At 41.2% G+C, this 24,146-nt stretch overlaps 1 protein-coding gene across 3 annotated transcripts in view; it reads left to right on the plus strand.

Moving 5' to 3' along the window:
• The window catches only part of luzp1 (leucine zipper protein 1), a 48,341-nt gene extending 29,612 nt beyond the window's left edge, over positions 1-18,729 (plus strand). For 2 of the 3 annotated variants that reach the window (XM_030759170.1, XM_030759169.1), the window contains 6 exons: positions 7,034-7,386; positions 7,517-9,761; positions 10,408-10,982; positions 11,114-11,233; positions 16,717-17,003; positions 17,728-18,729. In XM_030759170.1, coding sequence (XP_030615030.1) covers positions 7,255-7,386; positions 7,517-9,761; positions 10,408-10,982; positions 11,114-11,233; positions 16,717-16,962 — 3,318 coding nt within the window. In that variant the 5' untranslated portion in view covers positions 7,034-7,254 and the 3' untranslated portion in view covers positions 16,963-17,003; positions 17,728-18,729. The remainder of the gene's footprint in view (positions 1-7,033; positions 7,387-7,516; positions 9,762-10,407; positions 10,983-11,113; positions 11,234-16,716; positions 17,004-17,727) is intronic. The other variant, XR_004021751.1, reaches the window with a different exon arrangement.
• Positions 18,730-24,146: the final 5,417 nt, after the last annotated feature.

Below are 24,146 nucleotides of genomic sequence, written 5' to 3' on the forward strand. Positions count from 1 at the left end.
TTTAATGCTGTCCTTGGTCACAAGGAGAACTTTTACTTTCCTAAGCATAACCTTTGACCACCTTTCGACTAGAGCTGTATTAAGTCATTGTTTTTTAACAAAGATTAGAATAGTACTGGTCCAGGCAAATGTATTCTGCTACAGTTCTGTTTATTTCCAGTGATTCTGGTGCCTTGGCACTATATTTTCATTGCTGATCCAATAGTTGTTAAGGTAAGCTGTTACTGTTTGTCTAGTTGCTGGTAAATCTTTCTCAGCTTCATCCTGGGACTTTAAAAGAAACGCAACACTTTTTAGACACAAATAATTGTGTTATCCTGTTAAAATAACACTGTCTGTGAATCTTACAGATGGACAGGACTGATGACATTTGCTGCCTTGCTCTAACATTAATGTTAGCATTTTATTATTAGCCTTAGCCGCTAATCATAATTTAACAGACTCCAGTGTTGTTGAAACAGGAGCTTTGCTGACCTCTTGAAATTGTTTATAAAGACCAGGGTGTCAGTCTTTAAGCTGCTTCACCAGGTTGTTCAGCTGCTAGTGAGGGGAGGGGCTGTGTGCCCTACCTGTCTGCAACATTGCTGTGGCAACTAAACACAGCAAATGAATATCTGGTCTTTAATCCAGTAGTAAGTTTTACTATTAATCCTTCTCTCTCTTTCTGCAAATGTAAACAAGCACCCTTTTCCTCTTAAAAGGAAAAATGATTTTAGACAGTGTAGATGTGTGCCCATGCTGAGTAATTCCATCACCAGCTATCCTTGGAGGAAATAAGAGTGAAGAAAGAAAAAACTGCATCAACCTACTTTGTTTCAAGGGGACACAAAACTTGTCGAAAAGAAGAGAATTACAAAATAATAATAATAATGTCACTAAGATGTATTTTAATGTTGAGTGATGTTCTCCTGACAGACACCATCTGCTTTGTCTTTATAATGTTGTGGTTAGCTGCCACGTCGTCTTCCATAAACAAATCTATTTTTCTAATACAGATGACATTCTGTTTACCCACTATCTCACCACATTTCAGTACTTGTACTGTAAGCTGCCATTTCACTCAGGATCTTAAGGAAAAATCCAAGTTGCTATTCTCATCCCACTTCAGCTTTCCCTAATGGGCGAGCTACATGACCTTAGCTCCTTATCCATTTTTCTGCTGAAATGCAACACTGCCTCTCATTTCTTTATCATTTTTCCAGAAGTGGTGCAAAACTGAATCGGTGAAAGAAACGGAGAAAAAAGCAACATGACAGCACAGGAAACCAAACATTATGGGATGCCGGTTTTCTCTTTCTTGGAAAAATGGAAAAATGCAGGCCAAGCATCAGGTCTCTCCACCATCTTGTGGCTTCCACTGCTGCGCCAGCATCCTTCCACTGCAGTTGTCCTTTCACTCACTCACTCACTCACATAATACACACAAAATACACAGTACATGTCACATATTTAAATATTCAAACTGGCAACAACCCCCTGCATGAAGATGTGGTTGAGGCATTTTGATTGGACTGGAGCCCTTCTTTAACTACTGTGTATGAGGCAGAAAAGCTTCAAACCCATAAGTTCCAACCCAATGTCAAGTGCAACAGAGAGGTGATTTTTTTTTTTTCCCTTCTTTCCTTTCCTTCTCTTTCATGGAGAGAACAGAATGTACTGAAGGCAGCAGGCAGGCAGGAAGAGAGTGGCTAAAGCCTTAATGATATGGTGTATGATTGTAACCTTGGTGTGTGTGTATATGTGTGTGTGTTTGAGAGAGCACAGGCAGAGTGCATGGACCTCCTCTACACAGTTTTACTTCCACATCCTTCTGTTGTTGTTGTGAGACTCCTCCTCAGAACAACAGTAGTCCTGGGAGGCCCCTTCTGGTGGTTCTCACCCTCTTCTTACATGCATCACTGTTTGGCCCTTCCATTGCATCTTCATCCATATGTTGAAGTGGACTGATTCTTATTTTTGTCTTCTTTGTTGCTCAGAAATTGTCTTTATCATTCTAAATATCAATTGAAATGTTTAACTGATGCATGTTTAATGTTGCACTTGATTCATGTAGTCCTCTCCACTTATTAATGGGCAGCAGCACAGACATGACAGTGGGGGCTGCTTGTGCAGCTCTGTACACATGAGCGGAGATTACAGAGACAGAAGAGATACAACTTAGGCCTGCTGGGTTGCTATATTATACAGTGGTGCAAACTTAGGTGAGGGCAAAAAATGACTTCAACAATTTTCACATTTGACCAAATGATTGGAACAACAGCTGTATTTTTAGCTTAACAAACCTTGTTTAAAATACAAATTATAATGCCCTGTTAGCTTTAATTCCCTACAGGTGGCTCAACTGTCAGCACTGAAGAAGCTGTTGCCGTTTGATGTAACATATTGGCACATATAACTTTGCGCTTTGCAACTTACCATTATTACTTTTCTTGTCTATTGAAGGCACAGGTTGAAAGACTAATTGCTTTAAAATAGAATGGTCTTGGCTACTTTTTTGTGTGCATTGTATGTGCGTTGATAACAATGCCATTGACGATTTTACTAATTGGTCAATTCTTTCTGAAACCTGACCAGTTGTCAGCATGGAAAATTTCACCCTTACTAAATGTTTACAACCTCAATGCATCTGTTCTGTAATCTAAGAGTCTGAACACAGTGACAGCCAAACAGGACATGACTGCTTTATAAGTGCCAGAAAAATTGGGGGGGGGGGGGGGTTGATTTTCAATGGATTGGACTGTTTTCAACCAGTTTTTAAGTGGAACTGGTTCTTGATTCCCATCCCAAATAGTATGCGTTAAAAACACAGGACATAATACATTAACTAACTGCAGGACAGTGATTCACTTGAATTCCAGATAGCCCCAGGCCTGAAGGCAGCTGCCTGCTTGAATTGATTGGTAATCCAGCCTTGCCCTTGGTATCAGTAACACTGTGACCTTGTGTTTCTACCTTCACATGACCCTGATTTATTATCCCTTTCTTTCCTACAGCTATCCCTTTCTTACTGGATCTCCCTTCCATTTTTTTGTCCTTTTCCCTCCGTCACTTGATTCTAATGCTCACTTTCTGACTTGCCTCTATTTCTAAAGAGTCTCAATGACTTATTCAGATAGCTTACCTTGAGCTAACTGTACTTTATAAGTGCTGAACTCTTGTTGAGATCAACAGTTTCACTGCCCTGCTTCTTGTGACAATGGCAGAAGGGAGTATAAAGGTCAAGTAGTCAACGTCCTGTCCACATTTCATGGAAGTGGAAGGAGCCAGTGTCATGTAGTGCTGTATTGAACAGCTTGGTTTTTAGTGTTCTCCTTATTATACAGTTGTGAATTAAGGGGTGCAGATGTTCTATGAAGTTAGGGTATCTCATTGTCAGAACTGGCCCAGATAGTTGCAGCAGTCACACAGGTTTGTCAGGACAATGCAAAAAAAAAAAAAAAAAAAAAACAGAAAAAAAAAATGAATGGGAGGAATGTGGTCAGAAACCAATAACTGAAATATCTGGTTACCAGTTGTCCTGATTGACTTGATGCTCTGAGCAGACTGGCTTTTATATATAAGCTCTGTGTCTTGGCCGTAATTTCTAAACAGTGTTTGAGCTAAGAATCCGCTTCTGTAAAAAGTGAGAACTGGCCAAGGACAGCTTGTCAGTGTCCTGGATAAGAGTAGACAAGGTAGCATGAGGGACTGCCAGTGCCCTGGTTAGTCCGTCATTAGGAATGTGTCTGCATAAAAGGGGTCAGTTTCCTTGCCTCACAGCTCCTACCCCCATCTAGGTTTTCCATAATTGTCAAACAAAGCACAGAACAGGGGAATGAAACTTGGAATTGAGTTCAGAATACCTCAGCAGCCCCACTCCTGCCCTACTTCCTTCCCCCTTTATCCTCCCCTTAGCATGTTTTCATGTTCTTGGCTGTACAGAATATCCTACTAACTTATGAGTAGCCAGGTGTGGAAAAACAAAGGAATATAGGTACATTATGGGGTTTTAAAAGCACTTCCCTGGCCTGGATCTTGGACTGCAAAAGAAGGAATGCATGGTCTTTAACTAAATACTGCTTTGTTTTCATTTAAACATACAGTAATTTCTTCAGTGCTCATTTTGTGCTTCCCCCTCCTCCTCCTCCCTGTCTTGTTTCTGCTCTCCCCCTTTCACCCACTATCCTTTTTATTTCCCCCTTGTCTTGTCCTGAACATGGCTAATGAGGCCCCAGGCCTACCATAAGTGAATCATGTATGTTGATTGGTTTGGCAGAGGCAGGCCCTTGCCCGAGTCACTTTGCACGCACTGCCACCCCTTGAAAGCGTTCTCTTGGCCGTGCTGGTGTGCGTGTCAGAAAGAGATGAAGGGGAGAGATGAGGGAGAGGAGGGAGGTAGAGAACTGGCAAAGAAATAAAGAGAGAATGAGAGGAGAGGTAGGCAGCCTGCCAAGACAGGAGTGTCTGGATCTAGCAGAACACATTTATTAAGCAGGACAGGGTTCAACCAGAGCTGCTTTTGGGAACCAGAATCAAACACTTAAGACTGACAGGATGCAGGATTATGTTAAAGACAAATTCTAAAAAAAAATTAATAAATTATAAATATGTTTGGCGATCCTACTGTCTTGCCCAAGAATCAAACTGGACAGATTTCTGCCTAGTTTTAGAGTGTAGCACCTGAGGCATACAGATTGAAAGTAGTTTACTTCTTTTTGTTTTTCACTAGATTTATGCTCCCTGCTTAATTCTGCAGTCTGTAGAACTGTCATAAAGACTTGAACCTAAATATTTTTGTCAGTGTGTCTGCTCTCTGTTTTTAATAGATAGATGGGAATTTCTCATAGTAATTTTACTCTGCTGGAAGGGGATCAGTCGGGACAGCTTTGGAATAGAGCGACTAGCTCTAGACAAGAAAGATAAATTGGTCTACAGCTCGCTTAACAAGCCACAGCTGAGTAATGCCAGTGTATCAAAAGTGACTTATAGAGTAAGGTGTTTTGGCATTTAAATACACAGCTAGGTTAGCAGTTTTCCCTCCAAATTCTTTCATTTGTCTTCCCTCTTCCTTCATACTAAGCCCATGTTCTTTGTTTCCTTAGTGTCTTGGACTCCAGAGAGAAGATTACCAAACCACTAGACCTCATGAAAGTGAAAAATAATTAAAACCCTACAGCTGAAGCCTTTGAGTTCACATTGTGCTTTGTCATTAAGTAATTTTTGTTGCACTGACTTTCAAAGCTCACTGCTTTAGTTTATGTTCAACAAGACGTTTAATGAACTGTGGGCCGAGTGGTTTGGGTTTTTTACACCAACTGAAACTATAGAAAATATATTATTCTGTCCTGGCGCAAAGTGTTACAGCATGTTTTACCATACTGTATACCATCTACATACATGGTTCAAAGAAATGAAATATGCTTGGTAAATTTACTGCACTGGTTGATGTTTTACAGCAGTAAATTTCAAAAGAAAACTGCGGTAGCCTTTATATGTAGTGGTGTGTAGCTTCAGAAAGGCAGTCTTTGTGCTGAAACCAGGGTAAAGAGGAGACACAGCTGATTGTCAGGGGATCAATAAATGATAAGATAAGAAGATAAGATAGTGTTTATTTGTCACATGCACAGTTATACACAGTACAATGCACAGTGAAATGTATTTTGTACCTGCAACCATATATACACACACATATAAATAAGAAGAATAAAAATTTTAAAAAAGTAATTCACACTATACACTATACTCTATATACTATACACTATACACACTTTTATAAATTATAATATTTACATTGTGCAATAATGGTCCAGTTAGGGCTCAGAGTTGAGCAGACGGATGGCTTGTGGGTAAAAACTCTTCTTCAACCTTTTGATGATGTTGTCTCGTACCCTTAGGTGTGTATGTATATATGTGTGTATGTGTGTCTATATATATATATATATATATATATATATATATATATATATATATATATATATATATATATATATATATATATATATATATAAATAATTTTTTTTTTTCCTTCCCCTCTTGTGGTCACAATGTTTGGGGGGATGGGAAGGAATAGGCTTTAGAAGCAGGAGTAGGAGAATGCATTACTTGAGTCATAATTGACTCCAGTGTGTTGACAGTTAGATTAACTGAGGCTCTGCCTACAAGCAGACTATAATGTGCTAATATTCTGTGTTCTCATCACACTGAGCCATGCTGAGCTTGCAGATAGGATCAAACACATTGTAATGTAACCCTCCTCCTTTTTACATTTTTGTGCTAACAAAAAGAAAAAGACAACATGACTTAAATATCCCTAGTTGTCTAATCAGCACTTAGGTTGGAGATAATCCAGAACTCCTTTTTTTTTTTTTTTTTTTTTAATCACTGCTTTGTGGGGACGATTAATGGTGTAATGTTGAGACGGACTGGCTCTACTAGCTTAGTAGGTTAGTGTTATTGAGACATGCCACTGTCAGCAGAAGCAGGCAGGCAAGGATCAATGTTGGATGAAGAACAGGGACACAACATTGTGTGTGGGTGTGTGTCTTTGTGTTCAAGCCTGTGCAGACTTGTTAAAAACCCCATTATCCACGTATATCCTTTTAAAGGATGGGTACGATGAAATGTACAGCAGTTCAGTGGCCAAAAGGAAGAGAGGTGCAGTTTGTGGATCGTGGTCCACTTAGTCTAAGGTGTTATTGTCAAAGTAATGAAGTGTATTTTGGGCACAAATGTTTATTTTTAAGTATGAAAAGATCAGCTGAGTAAATGGTTATTGAGTAAAAACTTTATGTTGCACTTCTTATATAATGCAATCAGCGTGAGTTAGGTTTGTTTATGTATAAATAATGTCTGTGTGTGTGGGTGAGGGTGTGTCTTGACTTGTGTATGGCCTGTCCTTATATGCTGACCATGTTCATGTGGCACAAGGTTCAGTCAGCTAATTTCTGTCTTCTGACTCATTTCCTTTACTCACTGTGCTACTTTTGAGAATACAAATGGTTGTCATTGAGAAATTAGAGATGACTAACTGTTGTTCTCTCTGTGCCACCTACAGATTACAGATTTGTCTGCTAAAAGCCACTCTGAGGGAATTTTGAAGTCTTGAAGAGACGGTGACCAAACAAAACGGGCTGACAAGGGAAAGGAGCATTTCCTTAAGAGCCTCACGGACTTGGTACCACAACGGCACAAATGTGGACTCCCCAACACATTTTCATCAGATAATCAGGACAACAAAAGATACTCAGCTGATACAAGACAAAGAAATCTGGAACCATGTCTGATCATAAAGACATGACGCATCGCCACCTGAAACACAAGCTGCAGAGTCTTGGCCGAAGACTTGATGAACTGGAAGAAGCAACCAACAAGCTACAAAAGTCTGAGGATGAGCTTCTTGACCTGCAGGTATGTAGTTGTGACAGTGTGTTGGGAGATGTCTGTCTTTTTGTTTTGTTTTGTGCATGTCAGAAGAATGAATGAAGTGAAACAGAAACACAGTATGTAAAAAGAACTCCTGAACTCTTTCCTTTTGCAGGACAAGATCATCCAGGCAGAAGGAAGCAACTCATCCCTGCTTGGTGATGTGGAGGCCCTGAGAAAACGTCTCTTGAAGATCCAAGGGAAAGATGAGGAGGTACGCAAAGCTGAGGACCTTTGCCGCACAGTCAGAGAGAAACTGGAAGAGGAGGAAAACCTTACAAAGGAGCTAAAGGCAGAGATTGAACGTCTTCAGCGAAGGATGGCTGAACTGGAGAAACTGGAAGAAGCTTTTGGGAAAAGCAAGTCTGACTGCAGCCAGCTCTGCCTTAGCCTCAATGAGGAGAAGAACTTAACCAAGAAGCTCTCATCTGAGTTGGAGACACTAAAAGCTCGTTTGAAGGAGGTAGAGGGATCTGAGACAAAGCTGGAGAGAGCAGAACAGGCTTTGGCTATAGAGCTTGACAAACTCAAGGGATTCACCCAGACCTTTGTGACTGAGCGTAAGAGGCTGCTAGAGAAACAAAGAGAGGATGAGAAGATCATTCTGAAATTGGAAGAAAAACTGGCACACCAAAAGAATCGCCTTGGCATGTCGACAGACTCAGGCAGAGCAGATTTCATGAGCTCAAGAATTGAAGATGAGCTGTCATCCACAGCACTCTTGACAAGTAAACTGGCTGGACGAAAGAAGAGCCTTGACTACTCAAAACTATCTGAGAATGAGAAAAACAGCAGTCTTGAAGGCTCACAAGAGGACAACAAAGTAAAGGAGCTGACACAGGAGATAGAGCGACTGAAGAACCGCCTTAAACAGTTGCAGATTGTGGAAGAGGATTTGAAGAACTCTGAGTCCAAAAATGGTGAACTTCACGAAAAGTTCCAGATAGAACGGAACCGAGTTCGCCAGCTGAGTGAGCAAGTGGAACAGCTCAGGATGCAGCTGTGTGGAAAAAGTGGAATTGGAGGAAATGGAATAAGTAACTTGGATAAACATGGCAATGGAAGCACCCCTACTAAGATAATTGAGAATGGCAAAGCTGAGAATGACGAGATTATCCTGAAGGGAGGTTTTAGACAGGAGAAACCTAAATATAGAAGTGCAGCAACTGTCCCAGAACCCAGCTCCCCAAAACATAGGAACAGGGACCTATCTCCTCAGCATAAACTATGGAACAAAGATTTTGGCCAGTCTGAGAAGAGTTCTCCTAATTCAGCAAGGAGAGCTCTCAGTCCTGCCCACAAGAGGAGGACACCCAAAACCACAACTACCACAAATTCATCTGATAATGGAATAAGAGACACAGTGCGAGGAGCTGAAGAAAAGCCGCGAGGAGCTGAGGAAAAACCAAGAGGAGCCACATATAGCTCTGTGAATACAACTTCTGGTGATACCAAGAAGGTGTCCGTCCTCAGTCGCTACCCTCCAGCAGCTAATGACCAGAAGCCACTGAGGGCAGCTCACAAGCAAACTGATGATATCAAGAAGACCAGAGAGAAGTTCTCAAAACTGTACGTAGGTAGTGATAGTGAATCAAACAACTCTGATGTAGTGCCTGACAGTACCTCCAGTACAATGAACAGCATCCCTGCTCTAGAGAAGGAAACAGTGCTTGCCTCAGATCAGGAATTAGTAGACCAGGTTCAGGAATCTGTATCTGTTGCCTCTACCATATCCAAAACCAATGGCTCATACACAGCCTACAGATCTCTTATCACTTCATTGCTGCCCAATGACCAGGGGTCAGAGGGTCATTCTTCTGCCTCTGAAACAGAATCTACTGGATCAAGACCCTCTGAACTGGACCCTGCAACTGAGGTAGCTGAGGCAGCTAGTACAACTGTAAGCAATAGGACTGCAACCTCCAGGTATTCTAGATACCCTCAAATCCAGGACTCACATTCAGAGGGTTCTTCTTCCAGGAGCTCGTTTGATGAGGAACTACACAGCCGGTCACAGGTAGTAGAGGGAGGTCACCAGGGACCCATGCATTCTCCGGCAGGGATTGAAATCCAGCGAGTATGCAGTCCCAGAGAGGCACTGAGGTCAAAAGCTGTGATCAAGCCTGCTATTGTTGAAATTGACAGAAAGGAAGTAATGATTTCAGAACCCTTGTCTTCAAATGGGAAACCCAAGATCTCCACCAAACCAATAGTGACCACTACTAGTAAAATCACCAGTAGTATAACCATCTACCCAAATGATCCAAGCTCTTCCAGAACCAGCAGTCGCAGCAGCAGTGTGTCCAGTGAACCTGTGCCTATCAAAGAACGCCACACATCTACCAGTAACATCGTTATAGGTAAGTGTTAGAAATCTAGAACGATCTCGTTGGCGCACTACTCCATGTTTTTCACTTTATTGTAAACTTGCTTTTCTCTGCTGTAAAGTTGGGCATTTTAATATCAATATCAAATATCAATATCAATATTAATATTAACCCCCAGTTAATGGCAGAAGCTTCAGTGCATGCTCAGAATGGCATAATGTTTACTGTTTATCATCCTAATTCAAGTCAATTCAGTTTTATTTATATAGCTCCAAATCAGAACAACTGTCACCTCAAGGTGCGTTAGATTTTAAAGTAAAGATTCTTCAATATTAGAGAGAAAAACCCAACAATCAAGCAATCACTTGGTGACAGTGGGAAGGAAAAACTCCCTTTTAACAGGAAGAAACCTCGAGCAGAACCAGGCTCAGGAAGGGGCAGCCATCTGCTATGACCAGTTGGGGGTGAGGGGAAAGGGAACAGAACCTAGTAACATGCTAACATTTGCTAACTAGCATTAAGCATGAACTTCAACCAATAGGATGTCATTTGTTTTGGCCATGAACCAAAATGTTGGACAGAAATTAATTTTACCCTCCAAAAACTGATATTTTGAAGGGTGATGCATCACTGTCAGCTTGTTACATCTATATAAACTTATAATCTTACTTATTGCCAGGCCCCAACAGTGACCATCATGGCAGTATTTCCGTCCCATATGAGATCTCCATACCCAAGAGTGAGATCACCTTGCGCCCATGCCAGGACCAGGACTGTGGGCCACCCACCCACAGTGATTCCTCAAAGTCTAAACTCCAAAACGCTTCCAGGGTGGAGACCACCACCAGCCACCTGTGCTGCCAGCGCAGCAGCTTTAGCCTCCAGTCCCCAGATGTCACTTCCACAGATTTCAATGACACAGAATCAGGATTTGAGAGCAGCAGCAGCAGCACAACCACCATCACCAGCTGGAGAAGCCAAAGACAAAGCCAACTCTCCCAGGAAGACAGTTTGCCAGATATGAAGAATGTGACTGTGAGAAGCCCCTGGAGGAACAGAGGTGCCATGGATGAGGCATGTCAAGGAAGGGGTACAAGAGCAATGACAGATGGTGGGTCTGAAGATGAAGCAGAAACTGCAGTAACATGGAGGGCTTACAGGGCAACCACCTTTGACACAGAAGACACTGTAAACAGTGGAACAGGCAGCGGGAATGCTGCAGCACAGAAGGGAGCCAAGCCGTCCCCTGCTGAGGTAGGGAAAATGAATAAATATATACCAAATTCATCTGAGAGTTGTGAATGAGTACATTTCTTACACAAAAGAGAGAACGTGGTAAAAAATTATGGAAGTGAATTTGCTCTTTGTGGTGTTCATTCTCCCAGGTATACATGCGCAAGATCTCTCAGTCTCCCCCTATGGAAACAGGAGGCTTGGGACGGGCTATACCCCATGCACCCGTTACCTCTCAGTCCTGGAGCCGATCGTATTCACAACAAACACCGGTAGGGAAATTGGCTTAAGATTTTTACACTTTTCTGCAAGAGATTTATATTTTATAGGCTTTTGTATTTATTGAATGTGTTATTTAACATTTAGGTATTAGATGCAACTATGTTTTTAAGTTTTGTTCTGCTTTGAAATATGTTTAATGTTCCTTTTGGGTGTTATAAAATGAAAAAGCTGGCGATAAGCAATTACAAGTTTTTATTCAGCTTAAAGTTCTCTGCAAATAGTTTTGCCTTGAAGATAAAGAATCCAGAAAGTGCAGCTGCAGGACTCAGCTCCTGGTGTGTCCCCTTTGCATTGGTGCTCAGCTGGTATTTTTCCCTGACGCCAGGCTCTGTGACTTCAAGCTTAGCACAGCAGTTCTGCAGGCCCCACTCCTGCTGCCCCAGTAAGCACAAAGAGAAAAGGGTGGGACAAAAAGTAGTGAGGATGGAAATGAAAAAGACCTCAACAGGGGGAAAAGTAGGTTAGAAAAACCTCAAGGAGAAGAAAATAGCTTTCCCGTATGTAAATGTGCTACCACATCGGTGTGAGACTCTGCCAGTCTCCATTTGCTATTCTACATAAATATTACTGGAAGACACCTGAGAATGTTTGTCCATATAAAACGCAAAGGTGTGTGTTAAGGAACATGACTTGATTTTATGACTTTATTTTGTACATAATATGTTGTCACTGTTTAACAGCTTATATTTTTTTTTCCATATTAAGTGTGGCAAAACTTTTCCACTGGTTGCCTCACATATTACTTAAACCTTATGAGTAAGGAGCCAGATACATTGCTATGATATAATGTATGTGAGCTTATGCTTTCACATGAGATCATGACTGTAGTTTAATAAATGGAGTGTGAATGTTTCATGCATCAGAAGGATGAGGTAAAAACCTAGTACTGGGTTACAGTGTTAACATACGTGTGTTTTGGTATATAGTATATGTTGTGGTTTCTAAATACATCTTCATGGTGCTCTGGGATGCATCTTTAGTAATGTGCCTGGGGTCATTGGAGGTTTTGGGTCTTTCAGCATCATACCCCCTTGCCCCAGTGACCCAGCCAGAGTTTATCAGGTCCCAACTTGCCTCCTAGCAGCAACAAGCCAAGGATCTCCCTTTTTCAACCCCTCTTCTTATAGTTTCAGTGATTCAGCATATGGCTCCCCTCTTTACCGCTTCATTCACTCCCAGCCTCATCAATGCTTTGCAGAGATCAACCCAAGAAGCCTCGACAGCCCACCAGCCATGGCCTTGGAACTCCTCCGTGAAACCCTCATATTTGTTGGGCTTACTCCATAAGTTGACTCTTTTGGTGGATTCTGAGAAGAAAACAAACTTAGGTCAGAGCATAGTGTGGGTGATGTACTCTGGGATCTTCAGTAGTTTGCCAGCATCCACCTTCGGCTGCCAGTCTAGGGCCTGTGGAGAGCAGGCTCAGTCTCAGCTGAAACCCACAGCATTACCCGTCTCATCCAAATATTTTAGCAGTTTTAGACTTGTTCTTGAACAGCTGCTTGTAAAAAGTGGCTTAATTTCTTTTGTAGATAAACAAGCCTGCAGTGGCTCAAATCTTAGTCTTTAACTACAGATACACACTACTGCATACACATACTACAGTACATAGTTGTACTTTATTCACAGCTGTGACAGCAGACAATATAATTGCTGCAGGACTCCTCCCATCTCATTATCTTCAAGGGGCTTAATTAAATCTACCTAACACGGAGCCCCAACCCTCTAACACCCCCTTTCATCACTGATATTTAGCAGAACAGTAGAAAGTGTCATGAAGCTTTGGCATTTTTTTGTACTTTAAGGCCCTCATCAGGCAGTGCCCACTCAGTGCCACTCTTGACCCTAGCTCTGCAATTTCACAACCACAACCACATTGCTGATGCGTTGTGGTCCCAGTTAACCTGGAACCATCAAACAAGTCCCATCTCTGATATTTAAAATCAGTTGTGAACTGCTAAACCGCGGTAGTTTTTTTTTTTTTTGTCACTCATGCACTTTTCAGTTTTATTGTGGGAATTTCCTAAATCTACTCATTTGACTGCGGTAGAACCTTGTTCATCGGGACATTTCATGCATGAACTGGTCACTCGATTTGGATAGCAATTATGTGCAAAAATTACCCCAGTGTAATAAAAAAAAAGTTACTTCAAAACATAACTGGGTTGTGAAGCGTGCCTTGGAGCAAAGCCACTCATCTTTGGTTTGGATTTGTAGAATATTTCAGTGGTCTGAACTGTGTCCGTTCCCAAGAGGCTTGGATAAATACAGCCGTACTTAGGACAGTGGAAGGTTGGGATTAGTCTGTGTTTGCAGTGCCAGAGTTTGATAAAAGAGGGTTTGTATTATTACAAGGTTGTAGATGGAGCTGCTCTCATCATTAACTGACACTCATCAATTTGTTATTCAACTGGGTGGTAATCTGTACTCCTCTGTTTTGGGCCAAACCGTTTGAGCCATGAAAGTCTGCTTTTTGTTTTTATTTTGCATATTTGCTCCTCGTAAAATTCTCTTTGAACCATAAAATGAAAAAACATGACCACAGGAATTTATTTTTTTTTCTTGTGGAGATTTAAACATCAAATTTTTATGACCATATTTCATGTCCCAGTGATGGAAGGAGAGCAGACTGAAAATCAGCTTACTGTGGACCAGTAAGAAGATATTGATCAATGGACATTAAGGAGGAGAAAACACTCCTAGTTCCTATAAGCACCCTGTAGCAACCTGAGCAGACTGATAGCTTATTGATTGGCTTTCTTTTTTTTAACCTCATGTATAAAATATTTGGATGTTATTTATAAAAGAGAGAGACTGACATCTTTTCATCCAGTGAAAGGTCATGGTCATATCTGGTTTATTTAAACCTACGCTTTAGTAGTGCAGCTCTAAGGGAGCCATTGTTCTTTTGATTCAGACTGAACTGCCCCTGAAGACTCGTCCAATCTTTAATTCTTTTAGAGCTTTAGTGATGTTCAAATTTGCAGTTTTTTTCCGCTACAGCTGAACAGATAAATTGAAATAAGGCTAGTAAACTCTCAGCTTTAACACAACAGCATTCCCATAATCCTCAGCTACCCCTTGCGTTTGCAAGCGTGAGCAAATGGCAGGATAGTAATGTTCACTAAGATGGTGAACATGGATAAACAGTACCTGCCAACCATCAGCATGTTAGCACTGTGATTATGGTAAGGCCGCAGATAAGTGCTGTTTTTAATTAATTTGTGGTCCATAAATGTAAGTGACATTTTCTAATGCTTTGTTTTGTCTCAAAAGCAATCACGAATGTTAAGATTTTAGTTTAATATCAAAAGAGAGGATTTAATCTTCATGCTTCAGCAGTTAAAATGGCCAAAAATGTTTTAATTGGTCAAAAATCAAAATAATTATGTGAGAAAGCAGCGTACCACAGCACTCCCACACACAGCTGCTTCCATTGCCATACAGGACATGGTTCCAAGCACTCTTGATTTAAATTGCCTAACAGATCAGCATTCAAATAGAGCTTGCTTGTTTTCTATAGCTATAGTCACTCCACACCTTGGACTGCAGAACAGAAGATCTTTGTAGTACTTCCATCCCATTCTAGCAGTAAGAAACCTCAGCCTACGCGTGAATGAGCCATGAACTTATGTTTGGCCGAGAACAGCAGTGCCAATATGGCCGAGGAACGAGGTACCAAAACATATTATACTGACAGCACAGTAAAGTCAGAATTGCTCCCACCCCCACTCCAAAAAACAGCAGGCAGACACTGCACAGAAACAACCCACGAAAGTTAATTTAATGGTATTTTAAAATCATAACCAATAAGAATATCATCGTCAGAAGTTTCACCTCTTCTGAAACAGTTCACCTGGCATGTCACTAGTATTGCCTGCTGGAGAGCAGATTTAAGAGTTTTGGTTGGCAATGCAACCTCGTTCCTTTAAAATTTGGCAAACGAGCAAGGACAGATAGAAAATTTGTTCTGCAGGAGCTCCAACGCGCTACTCCTTTTATTTCACAAATCCACTGGCCATAATCCGGCATCGAAGAGCAAAAGTCATCTTTCTTTTTAATCTAAACTCTTTATATAAAAGTGTAAATGTAGCAAGAACCTGTTTTCTCTTGAAATTCCAGGGTGGATGAGCTGTGTAGGCATTTATTAAGCCAGACGCGCTCAAAGTCATATTTCAGCATTTTGGCCGAGATGCTTCTTCACTTAAAAGAGAGGGGAGATGCCATTCTCCCGACTGTGCAGCAGATAAAAGCTGAAGCAGGTTAAACGGCTATGCTGGCTCTGTTAAAAGGCAAGACATTCTTGGCCAGGTCTCCCTTGGAAATTTGATTCAGTCTCGAGGGATTTCCTGATTGGATAAAGGTGAAATAAGGAAACAAACCCACAAATGTAAAACTCACAAAATACTGCATATTTTCCTGGTTTATTCTGTACAAAAAGTGTAAGTTGTTTAGACAAATGGTGTGGACAGACTCCTGAAAGTGTTGTTTTACTGCGTTTTTAGTCTTGATACAACCATAGATACAGGAGACTTGAGACTATTTCACAAAAGTCAAGCCATTCCTTTAAATATCTTGACATATAAAAGCCGGTATAAGAACAGCACTTTATTGTTTGATGTGTACATTACACAATCCAGCATTATTTAATTCCATTGTAGTGTGTTGTACAGTACAAACCTCCTGTTGAGTGTAGGAGGAACTCCATTTCAAGGAAACTGTGTGAAAACTCCCAGTCCTGGAGCCTTAACTTACCATAGAAGGAGAATAAGCCACTTGACGGTTTCCTCCCACAGTGACTGGAGCAGGAAGTGACCACACTGAGCACACCCACTTGGCAGCATTCTCTGGTGACTGATTTCCTGTCTGTTACCCCAGGAGACTGAGAAAGGCAGACCAGCAGGGCTCCATTAAAGCCAATTAGCAAGAATGCTTTCTAAAACTGCACCAGAAGCCAACTCCAGCCCACCAAATGTCACTAATTATGGTGCTTTTTTAAAAAACTGAAATTACAGGAGCAGGGTGCTGTTTCTGTGTGCTTTAGGAACTGCATCGTCATCTAACTCTCGCTTTCTTAGAGAAGGGTTACTGAGGTTATGAGAGGGGATGTGCCATTGTAGCCACCACAAACTAGAAACTTGGGGTTTGTTTTCTAGTCTGCCCGCCAAATTATAAATCTCTCAGCTTGGGGTATGTTTGGGGTTTTTGGTTGGGGATTTTTCCCCTGGCAGAAATCCACATGGCAGACTTTTCTTGTTGCACACCAGTTAGCATAAACAGCATGCATTTAATGCCCACATAAGACAAAGGTCCAAACAAGGCCCCACAAAATGCCCAGAGCTCCTATAGTCCAACTACAGTGTGGCACTGAATGTACTGACCTCTGTTCCAGCAAAGATATCCAAATTATTCCTCTTAAACCTGGAAAAGAACTTACTGCAGATGCCAGTTAAATGTAATTTCTTTCTTCTAGGCTTCCGATAACCTAGAGCCCAGTCCAAACCCGAGCCACAGCCCAGCCTCTTGGAGACGACAGCTACCCAGTGGTGACCAGCATCACCTGGGGACCTCTTATGATCGGACAACCAGGACAGCCGGAGCCTTATCTAGAGGAGGGGAACCGTGGTCCAGTCGGGGGCAAGGCTTAGGGGCCAGAGCTGAGGGGAGAAGCGGAACCGGAGGCAGACTGTGGAGCCAGCGTCAGTCAGAGCAACATTAGGCCAAGTGGGTCTGAGGAGGGAGTTTACAGCAAGTGGACAGGTAGGACATGGTGGATTTCTTTTTTTTTTTTTTTTTTTTTTCCCTCTGACTATTGACAGTTGATTAAAATGTACAAATGCTAATTACCCCTGTTGCATCAGCGTCCCATCTCTTAAGGGGCTTTCTTCTCCTATTTGAAGCATCAAGCTTACTTGACAGTTTGCAAGCACACGGTGTTGTACGGTCATCATGGTTGCAGTGATGCAGTGGTTAAATAATTTGAGACCAGAAATCTTTGCAGAAGGCAATTTTAGAACTGTGCTGTAGCTAAACTTGCACGCAATGAATTTAAATACGCTTTTCTGATGATTTCCTCTGGAAAGAGTAGCATAATTAGGGACAAATTATGGAAAATGTGACACTTCTTGAAAGAAAAGCTCAGTTTGAACCCAGATGAATGCACAGTAACTTCATTTATGATCGGAGACTTCATTCCTCTATCGTACTAATGATAATCACATTTTACATATTCAGCTGATTTGCTGTGTACTGACTAAAAGACAAAAAAATTAAAAATGGTGATTTAAATTGGAAGTGTACCAATGAGTTCGGTCTCTATTTTCCCCATAATTACTCTCAAATTGCCTTGTTCGTTCTGGCAAACTTTCCATGAAATTATAAGGAAATTACAGGCCAGTCATGTTTCTAACAAAGATAAATAGTTTTGATAACATTTTTGAAATATGAAGGATTAACTGTCTCTTTCTAACCCCCCCCCCCACAGCACTCCATTAAGCTCTCGATGGCAAAAGAAGGGTCAAATGCTAGTTTCTCATCAAATAGCAGCCACATAGATCACCACCACCATCTCCAGCAGACAACATCTGCAGCTTTATCAACAAGAAAAGAAAACAACAGTTGCAGCCACTGAACAACAAACCACCGACCTGACGATGAGCGTACGCTGAGACACGGACGCCTCTTCCCGTGCAAAACTTTTTTCTGTCCCAGAAAAAGGTACGCATGGAAAGTCAGCACCTGTACAGTGTTTTTGGGGGGGTTGCTTCATCGGCCAGTGTATTCTCTTCTGCTTCTTGTGTTGGATGTATTATAGTGTAATCCTGAGACTTGACAAGGGAGAGGCTGGCATGCTGCACAGGGCTGGAGATTTTCCTGTGCGCCAGAGAGTTGGAGGAAGAAGGACTCAAGAGTGAGAATGCCTTTCTCGGAGAATTTTACAGTAACCTCAGTAGAACTGGAAATGTCACTTGTGCTTCAAAATTTTCAGCTTTTCTTCATCACTGAAAAGACAAACTCGATCTTCAGTCGACAGCAGAGCATCTTTATGTCACAGGGCTGGGGTTTATTCGTGTAGGATTCTTCAAAAACCAAAAGATCGCTAATTTAAATGTGACCAAAAACAGGAAGCGAATTACCCTCGGTTTTTGTTTCAGACTCATTTTCCTCTGAAAACCATCTTCTTCTTCTTTTTTTTTTTTTTTTCCCCGCTCACATATGTACTGAACACAAGCCATGCAAACATATCCACAAAACAAGAAGCAAACACATACACATTTTTAACTTTTAGGTTTATTTTCAGCCCATATCCCGACTTTCCAGCGTGCAGTAACCTCAAACTGGATTTAATTTGAGGTCTCAGATGCTGAACGAAGATTTGCATGTTTCTAAGTAATAAATGAATACTTGAAAGATTGTGACTCAGCATGCTTAAGTGGTTGCTGGTTGGCTGGATTTTTGGTGAGCACACACACATACAGACCCACGCTCGCACACTTTTTTTTTTTTTTTTTTTTTTTCCCCGCTCCTCCCAGGCTGGGACCTTTTGTTTATATTTTTTTTTTTGATTCTTGGTAATTCACTTCCTGTTCTGCAGCATCCTTTCTCTTTCTTCTCAACCATGTCATTTAAAAAGAAAGCAGATTGCATGCAATAAAATGCAATGCACATGCAAGGAAAAAAAAATGGGATTTGGGGGGGGGGTGGCATTTTTTATAACCTCAAACCATGACACAATTTCCATGGTTCTTTATTTTACAGCTGTCGCAACTGTCCTCATTCATGTGTTTTGAAAGAGCCATAGCAAAATGGAGTTTCTATCTGAACTGAACATTGGACTTTGGATTACCAGCAACCGTGGCCTGACAGGGCGGACATCTTTTTTTTTTTTTTTTATTATTATTATTATAAGTGTTGCCATAAATACTGTGTGCACACCAGTCATAGGAAAGACCCGAGGGCGTTGGACTTCTAACAAGGAAGTGACAGTCCTGCTTGTACATGACTTGGTTCGCCGTGCGAATCGTCCTAGTGTCTCTTCCTTATTTCTATAGAGGTGTATTATTTTGTTACGATGATGAACAACAACTCGTGGTTGGTATGTTGGAGCAATATCTCACTGGCAGGGGCCACTACAGCAGTGACAGTGCACTAGAATCAATTTTAGCCACCGGCCAGTAATAAAATGAGGTGTTTTCGCTGAGGTAAACAGAAATCTTGCTGACGTTTTTCGAGTTTCACTGTAGAGTCTTTGAGCGGGCTCCTGACCTTTGTTTTGAGACCGTTACAGAAGATTCACTGCAGAACGACAGGCGACGTGAACAAAATTTATGAATGTCGCTGAGGAGGAATGCAGCTGAGAATGACCAATTGCTTTGACGGCTTGACGCACCAATCCAACACGACTGCATTCTTTGTCTCTTGGATCTGTTAAACTGCAGACAAAAATAAATAAATAAGAAAAAAAAAATAGAGAAAATCATAATCGTAACTGTGACAACTCTGGACCAAGTTCTGAATCTGTGAAAGAACTTGGGACTTTTGAAGCCTGCTCTCCATCTGGCTCCTCTGCTGTTGTGGATTTCAATGCTGTGTTGTCAGACCCTGCTGGGGATGATCTGGTTCAGTTTTTTTTTTTTTTTTTTTGGTTTTGTTTAGTTCTCCTGTGTTCTACCAGCCGCCATCAAGCTGTAATATTTATTAGTCTCCATGTATGTGCAAATTCTTCTATTGTGAAAAGACCCACCTGATGGCAGCACCTCTGTCTGTTGCCACTTTGTCACTTTACAGTTTATTCAAGCAGGAGATTATATGCAATTAAACTGTCCCCCCCGTTAAATGTCTGTAAAAATTTCAGCAACCGTGATGTAAAAAAAGAGCTGTGTAATGACACGTTTCCACGGTCCAAACTAAGAAGTGTATCTGCACATTTTCACCAGTCTGTCTTTCCATTATGTTTACCCTTTAGCAGTAATATCTACAGTAGGTTCATCTGTGCCTTGAGATGCAACAGGTAAATTCAGATTTGCACCATTTCCTTATACTCGCCGTTCAGATAAATTACACGGAATACTTACTGTAAGGTTCAGATTTGTTTTTGTTTGCTTTTTGTTTAACATTGTAACATTATTTTTAGGGATACCCTCCCAGAGGGAAGACAAACTAAGATTCCCAGACAAAATGCAAGTCCTTTTCTAACCCACCTCCAAAGTACCCTTTTAAAGAATATGAGCCACGCCGCTATGTCCTTTGGCTTTGGCTGTCAGAGTCACAGGGTGCAGCTTTGCCTCAGAAAGGATTGCTTTGTGGCCAGCCGCTGCTGGCTTTATGATGGAGCAAAAACAGACCAGACACACTGTTCAGAGCTCTCAGTGCACAAGGCAAGAGTTGATGATCATATAGTGCTTCTGTGCTCCCTCTGTTATTGTTTCTACTGCCACTCTTCTCATTTACCAAGACAGAATGCCATCTCCTCCCCAGTCTCTCATCTTTTTAAGCAATTCCAACTTTCCCTTTAGGATTTTGCCAAAACCAAGTGTCCCTTTCTTCCTCCTCCCTCCTCTGTTTCTCTGCAATTTCCTTGGATTCTCATTTCCTAAAAGGAAAGCCTTGGCCCTAAACACCAATGATATGTGCTGCTGCCTCAGAGACTTGTTTTATTGAAGGCCAGAGGCCTGTCACCAAAAAGTGATGGGTAGTTCCCTGGGTAGTTTAAAGGTCAAAGGTCAGGGCTGCATCTAATCCTGTCTCCATATCTTGACTCAGGGCTTCTAAATACAGGAGCGTCAAAAATGGACAGCTTGGCAGTGACGTGCACTTTGATGATGATTAAAACGCCCAGGGGTATTGAATGTCCATTTCTGCCTGCGATCACACTGCCAGAGATGCACGTGCTCGTCTCTGAGTGTGTTGTTGTTATGTCAGGGAGGGTTCTCATTTGAAACTCAAGTGGTGTCTGCAGAACCCTGAGTTGGCTGGAGACTGTGTGTGTTTGTGAGTCAGGATTACTGTATATAGCAACGTGGTGATGCAAGCACCAGCACCATTGCCCTCCTCAACCCTTATCCTGCCTTATTGCCCATAATGTTCTTGTCATCCTGTTCCTCCATCCAACAAGATACTCCACCACCTATCCTAAGCAGCACCACTGTGAAGCCTTTTTCTACCTTTAAATCATTTACCTTTTGAACCTTTTTCTTCCTTTCTGTCCCTAAAAAGAGTATTTGAGTTGTGTGTGGGGGAGGTCCCCAGCTGTCGGAAATTGTAGGTTTTATGATGCGTTGGAGGTTTCCCCTCCTCGATAGGGTTCAAAGCAAGCCAGGCTGGGTAAAGGCCAAAGTTGAAACTCCATCCTCCTGCAATGCATGGTACCTTTCTTCCTTACAAGGCCCCAAAGTACAGTAACACTATGGCTGACCTGATTGTACATCCACTCCGTCCAGTGAAACTCACCTGGACTCTGTTCCAGCATGAAGGCCTCTTGTGGCTTCTTTCTGCACTTGACTGTGCAAAAAATGCCACTACTCACAAGGGACAGGTCTTATTTGATGCTTCCAGTGGTGAAAGTATGTATAGTGTTGATATGGTGGAAGGTACAAATTTGTCATCTAAGGGCTCTAGTGAAAACTAAACTGGGGGTGGGGGGTTCTGATTCTGTTTCCTCTGATTTGTGATTGATGTCTGAACATCTACTGAATCACAGCACTGGTGTAATTGCTGCTGTCTAAAAAAAAAAAAAAATAGAGAGGATGCTTCTGCTTTCCTGTTAAGATACCAGCTAAAAACTTAATATAAATCTTAAGATGGTGGTGTATGTATAAACATCCGTTATTTTCAAATCATTGGCTTTTTGTTTGTTTGTTTTCTTTTCTTTTTATAAAGTAGACTAGAATGTACTTAGTGGAGATTGCAGGAATGGCTCTTGGGCAGTTAGCAGGCCCTTGTCCTCAAAGCCCTCCATTGTGAAGCCAGGGTTATGGTGTCACTGGGTGGCATAGGCTGTAATCTGCACTTAACCAGCACTTAACTTTAAGACCTCAAACAACTAATGCCCCCTTAGTCCCCTTTGTTAAAAGGTTTCCTCTTTCGTGCCCCAGAATTGTCGGTAGCTGTTTGCTGAATGTACCACATTTGGTTATGTAGTTTATTGTTTTGTTTATATTTCTTTTGCAGCAGCCAAATTGTATTCAATAATCATCTCAGCAGGTAAAGGAAATTGGCATACACTCAGTGAAGGAATCATGTTTGTGACTCAGCCTTTTAACGATGTGCCAAAATCATTCCACAGTATTTACAGTTTACAGCTAGAGACAGTGCACGAGATTCCCCCAGACGGATGCCCTGTCTCTAAGATTCTGAAATAAAGGGGAAATATTAAAGTGAGTTTTTTTTTTTCTCGTTTTCTTCTTATGTACGTTTTTATTTCTTTGTTAAACAAAAGATGTCTTATTTTGGAATCTATATCGGATAGATTTTATTTAAGGAAAAAGTTGTAATTTTGTAAAATGGGCCTTATTAATGAAATATATATAAAGTATTTGTCCATCTTGATTTTTAAGAATTTTTTTTTTTTTCAAGGTAATGTATCACCTGTTTTTTTTTGTTTGTTTGTTTTGTTTTTGTTTTTTTTCTGTCACACTCCTGGAGAGTTCCTGTATTTTTGTGCTTGTTAGTTTAATGCAACCTGGAGACATGATGACATCACAGATCAGAGAAAGAGACACCATTGTGCGATAGTCTTTAAAGAATGAGAGTTATGTGCGTTTTATCAGAGCTGAGCAGGTCTACGGTGTTGATTGGTTCAACATGTGTCACACACACACACACCCCTCCCTTTTTTTTCTTTTCTTGGCTTCTTGTCTTTTTAAATCGGGGACCATTTACTGCTCCGGCCTCTTTGCTGCTCTGATTTCCCTCGTGCATAAATTCAGGGTTTGTACATCTTCTGTGCTGTATGTTTGAAAGTGCTGCCAAAGAAAGAAGGGTGCAGGCTCCCGTGTATATATTGAAAACACATAAATAATCTAACAGGAACAATCAGATAAAGAATTAAAAGATTACATTTTTTAACTGGATCTTATGTCTCTTACACTGATCCATCCACATAAGAATTTCTGAACTGTACAATTGAGGGGATATATATATATATATATATATATATATATATATATATATAAAAATAAATAAATAAATAAAATGATGAGTGTATATAAATGTATGTGTAGAGCACGGAGACTGACAGACAGAGGTGTCAAACACAGACGTGTATGTGATGAAATCAGATCAAAATTATTTTTGATTTATTGCTTCTCTGTCAGCAATGCCAGGTGTACTGTGTGGGGAGGCTCTCTTTTTTTTCTGTCTTAGACTTAATACATTGTGCATGTTTTAACCTTACTGTGGCTGGCGCACTCTGCATGTAGGTCTCTTGAAGCTGCCAACTGTACAGCAGACCATATGTATTCCAATAAAAATAAAAACCGACCTGTTTGTAAAGCGTCTCCGTGTTGGAACCTGTGGAAAAAGGCAAACGTGTATGTTAATCTCTTTTATGTTCTCTCTCTCCAACAAGCTCAGCAAGTTTTGATTTCATAGCGGTACACCCAGCGTGCATGCGTGGGTGGGTGGGTGTGTGTGTGTGAGAGAGAGAGAGAGAGAGCACAAATCCAATCTCCTGGTTTGGACAGAGTGGAGAGAACAGCCGCTGATGGTATGCAAAATAAGCAGGGAGACAAATGAGGCAAATTGGTCAGGTACAAAGGGGGGAAACCACAGGCTGCTGTGAGATGCAAAGTCAGCACATACATCTTTCTCTTAAACAGCTACGCCTTGCTTTATGAAAGCCAGCATTTCTTTTCCTGCAACTGTACATTACTTTGAAATCATCTTATTAGTGTTGGTCTTTTT

The sequence above is a fragment of the Archocentrus centrarchus genome, chromosome 22 (genome assembly GCF_007364275.1).
Source record: "Archocentrus centrarchus isolate MPI-CPG fArcCen1 chromosome 22, fArcCen1, whole genome shotgun sequence".
NCBI lineage: Eukaryota > Metazoa > Chordata > Actinopteri > Cichliformes > Cichlidae > Archocentrus > Archocentrus centrarchus.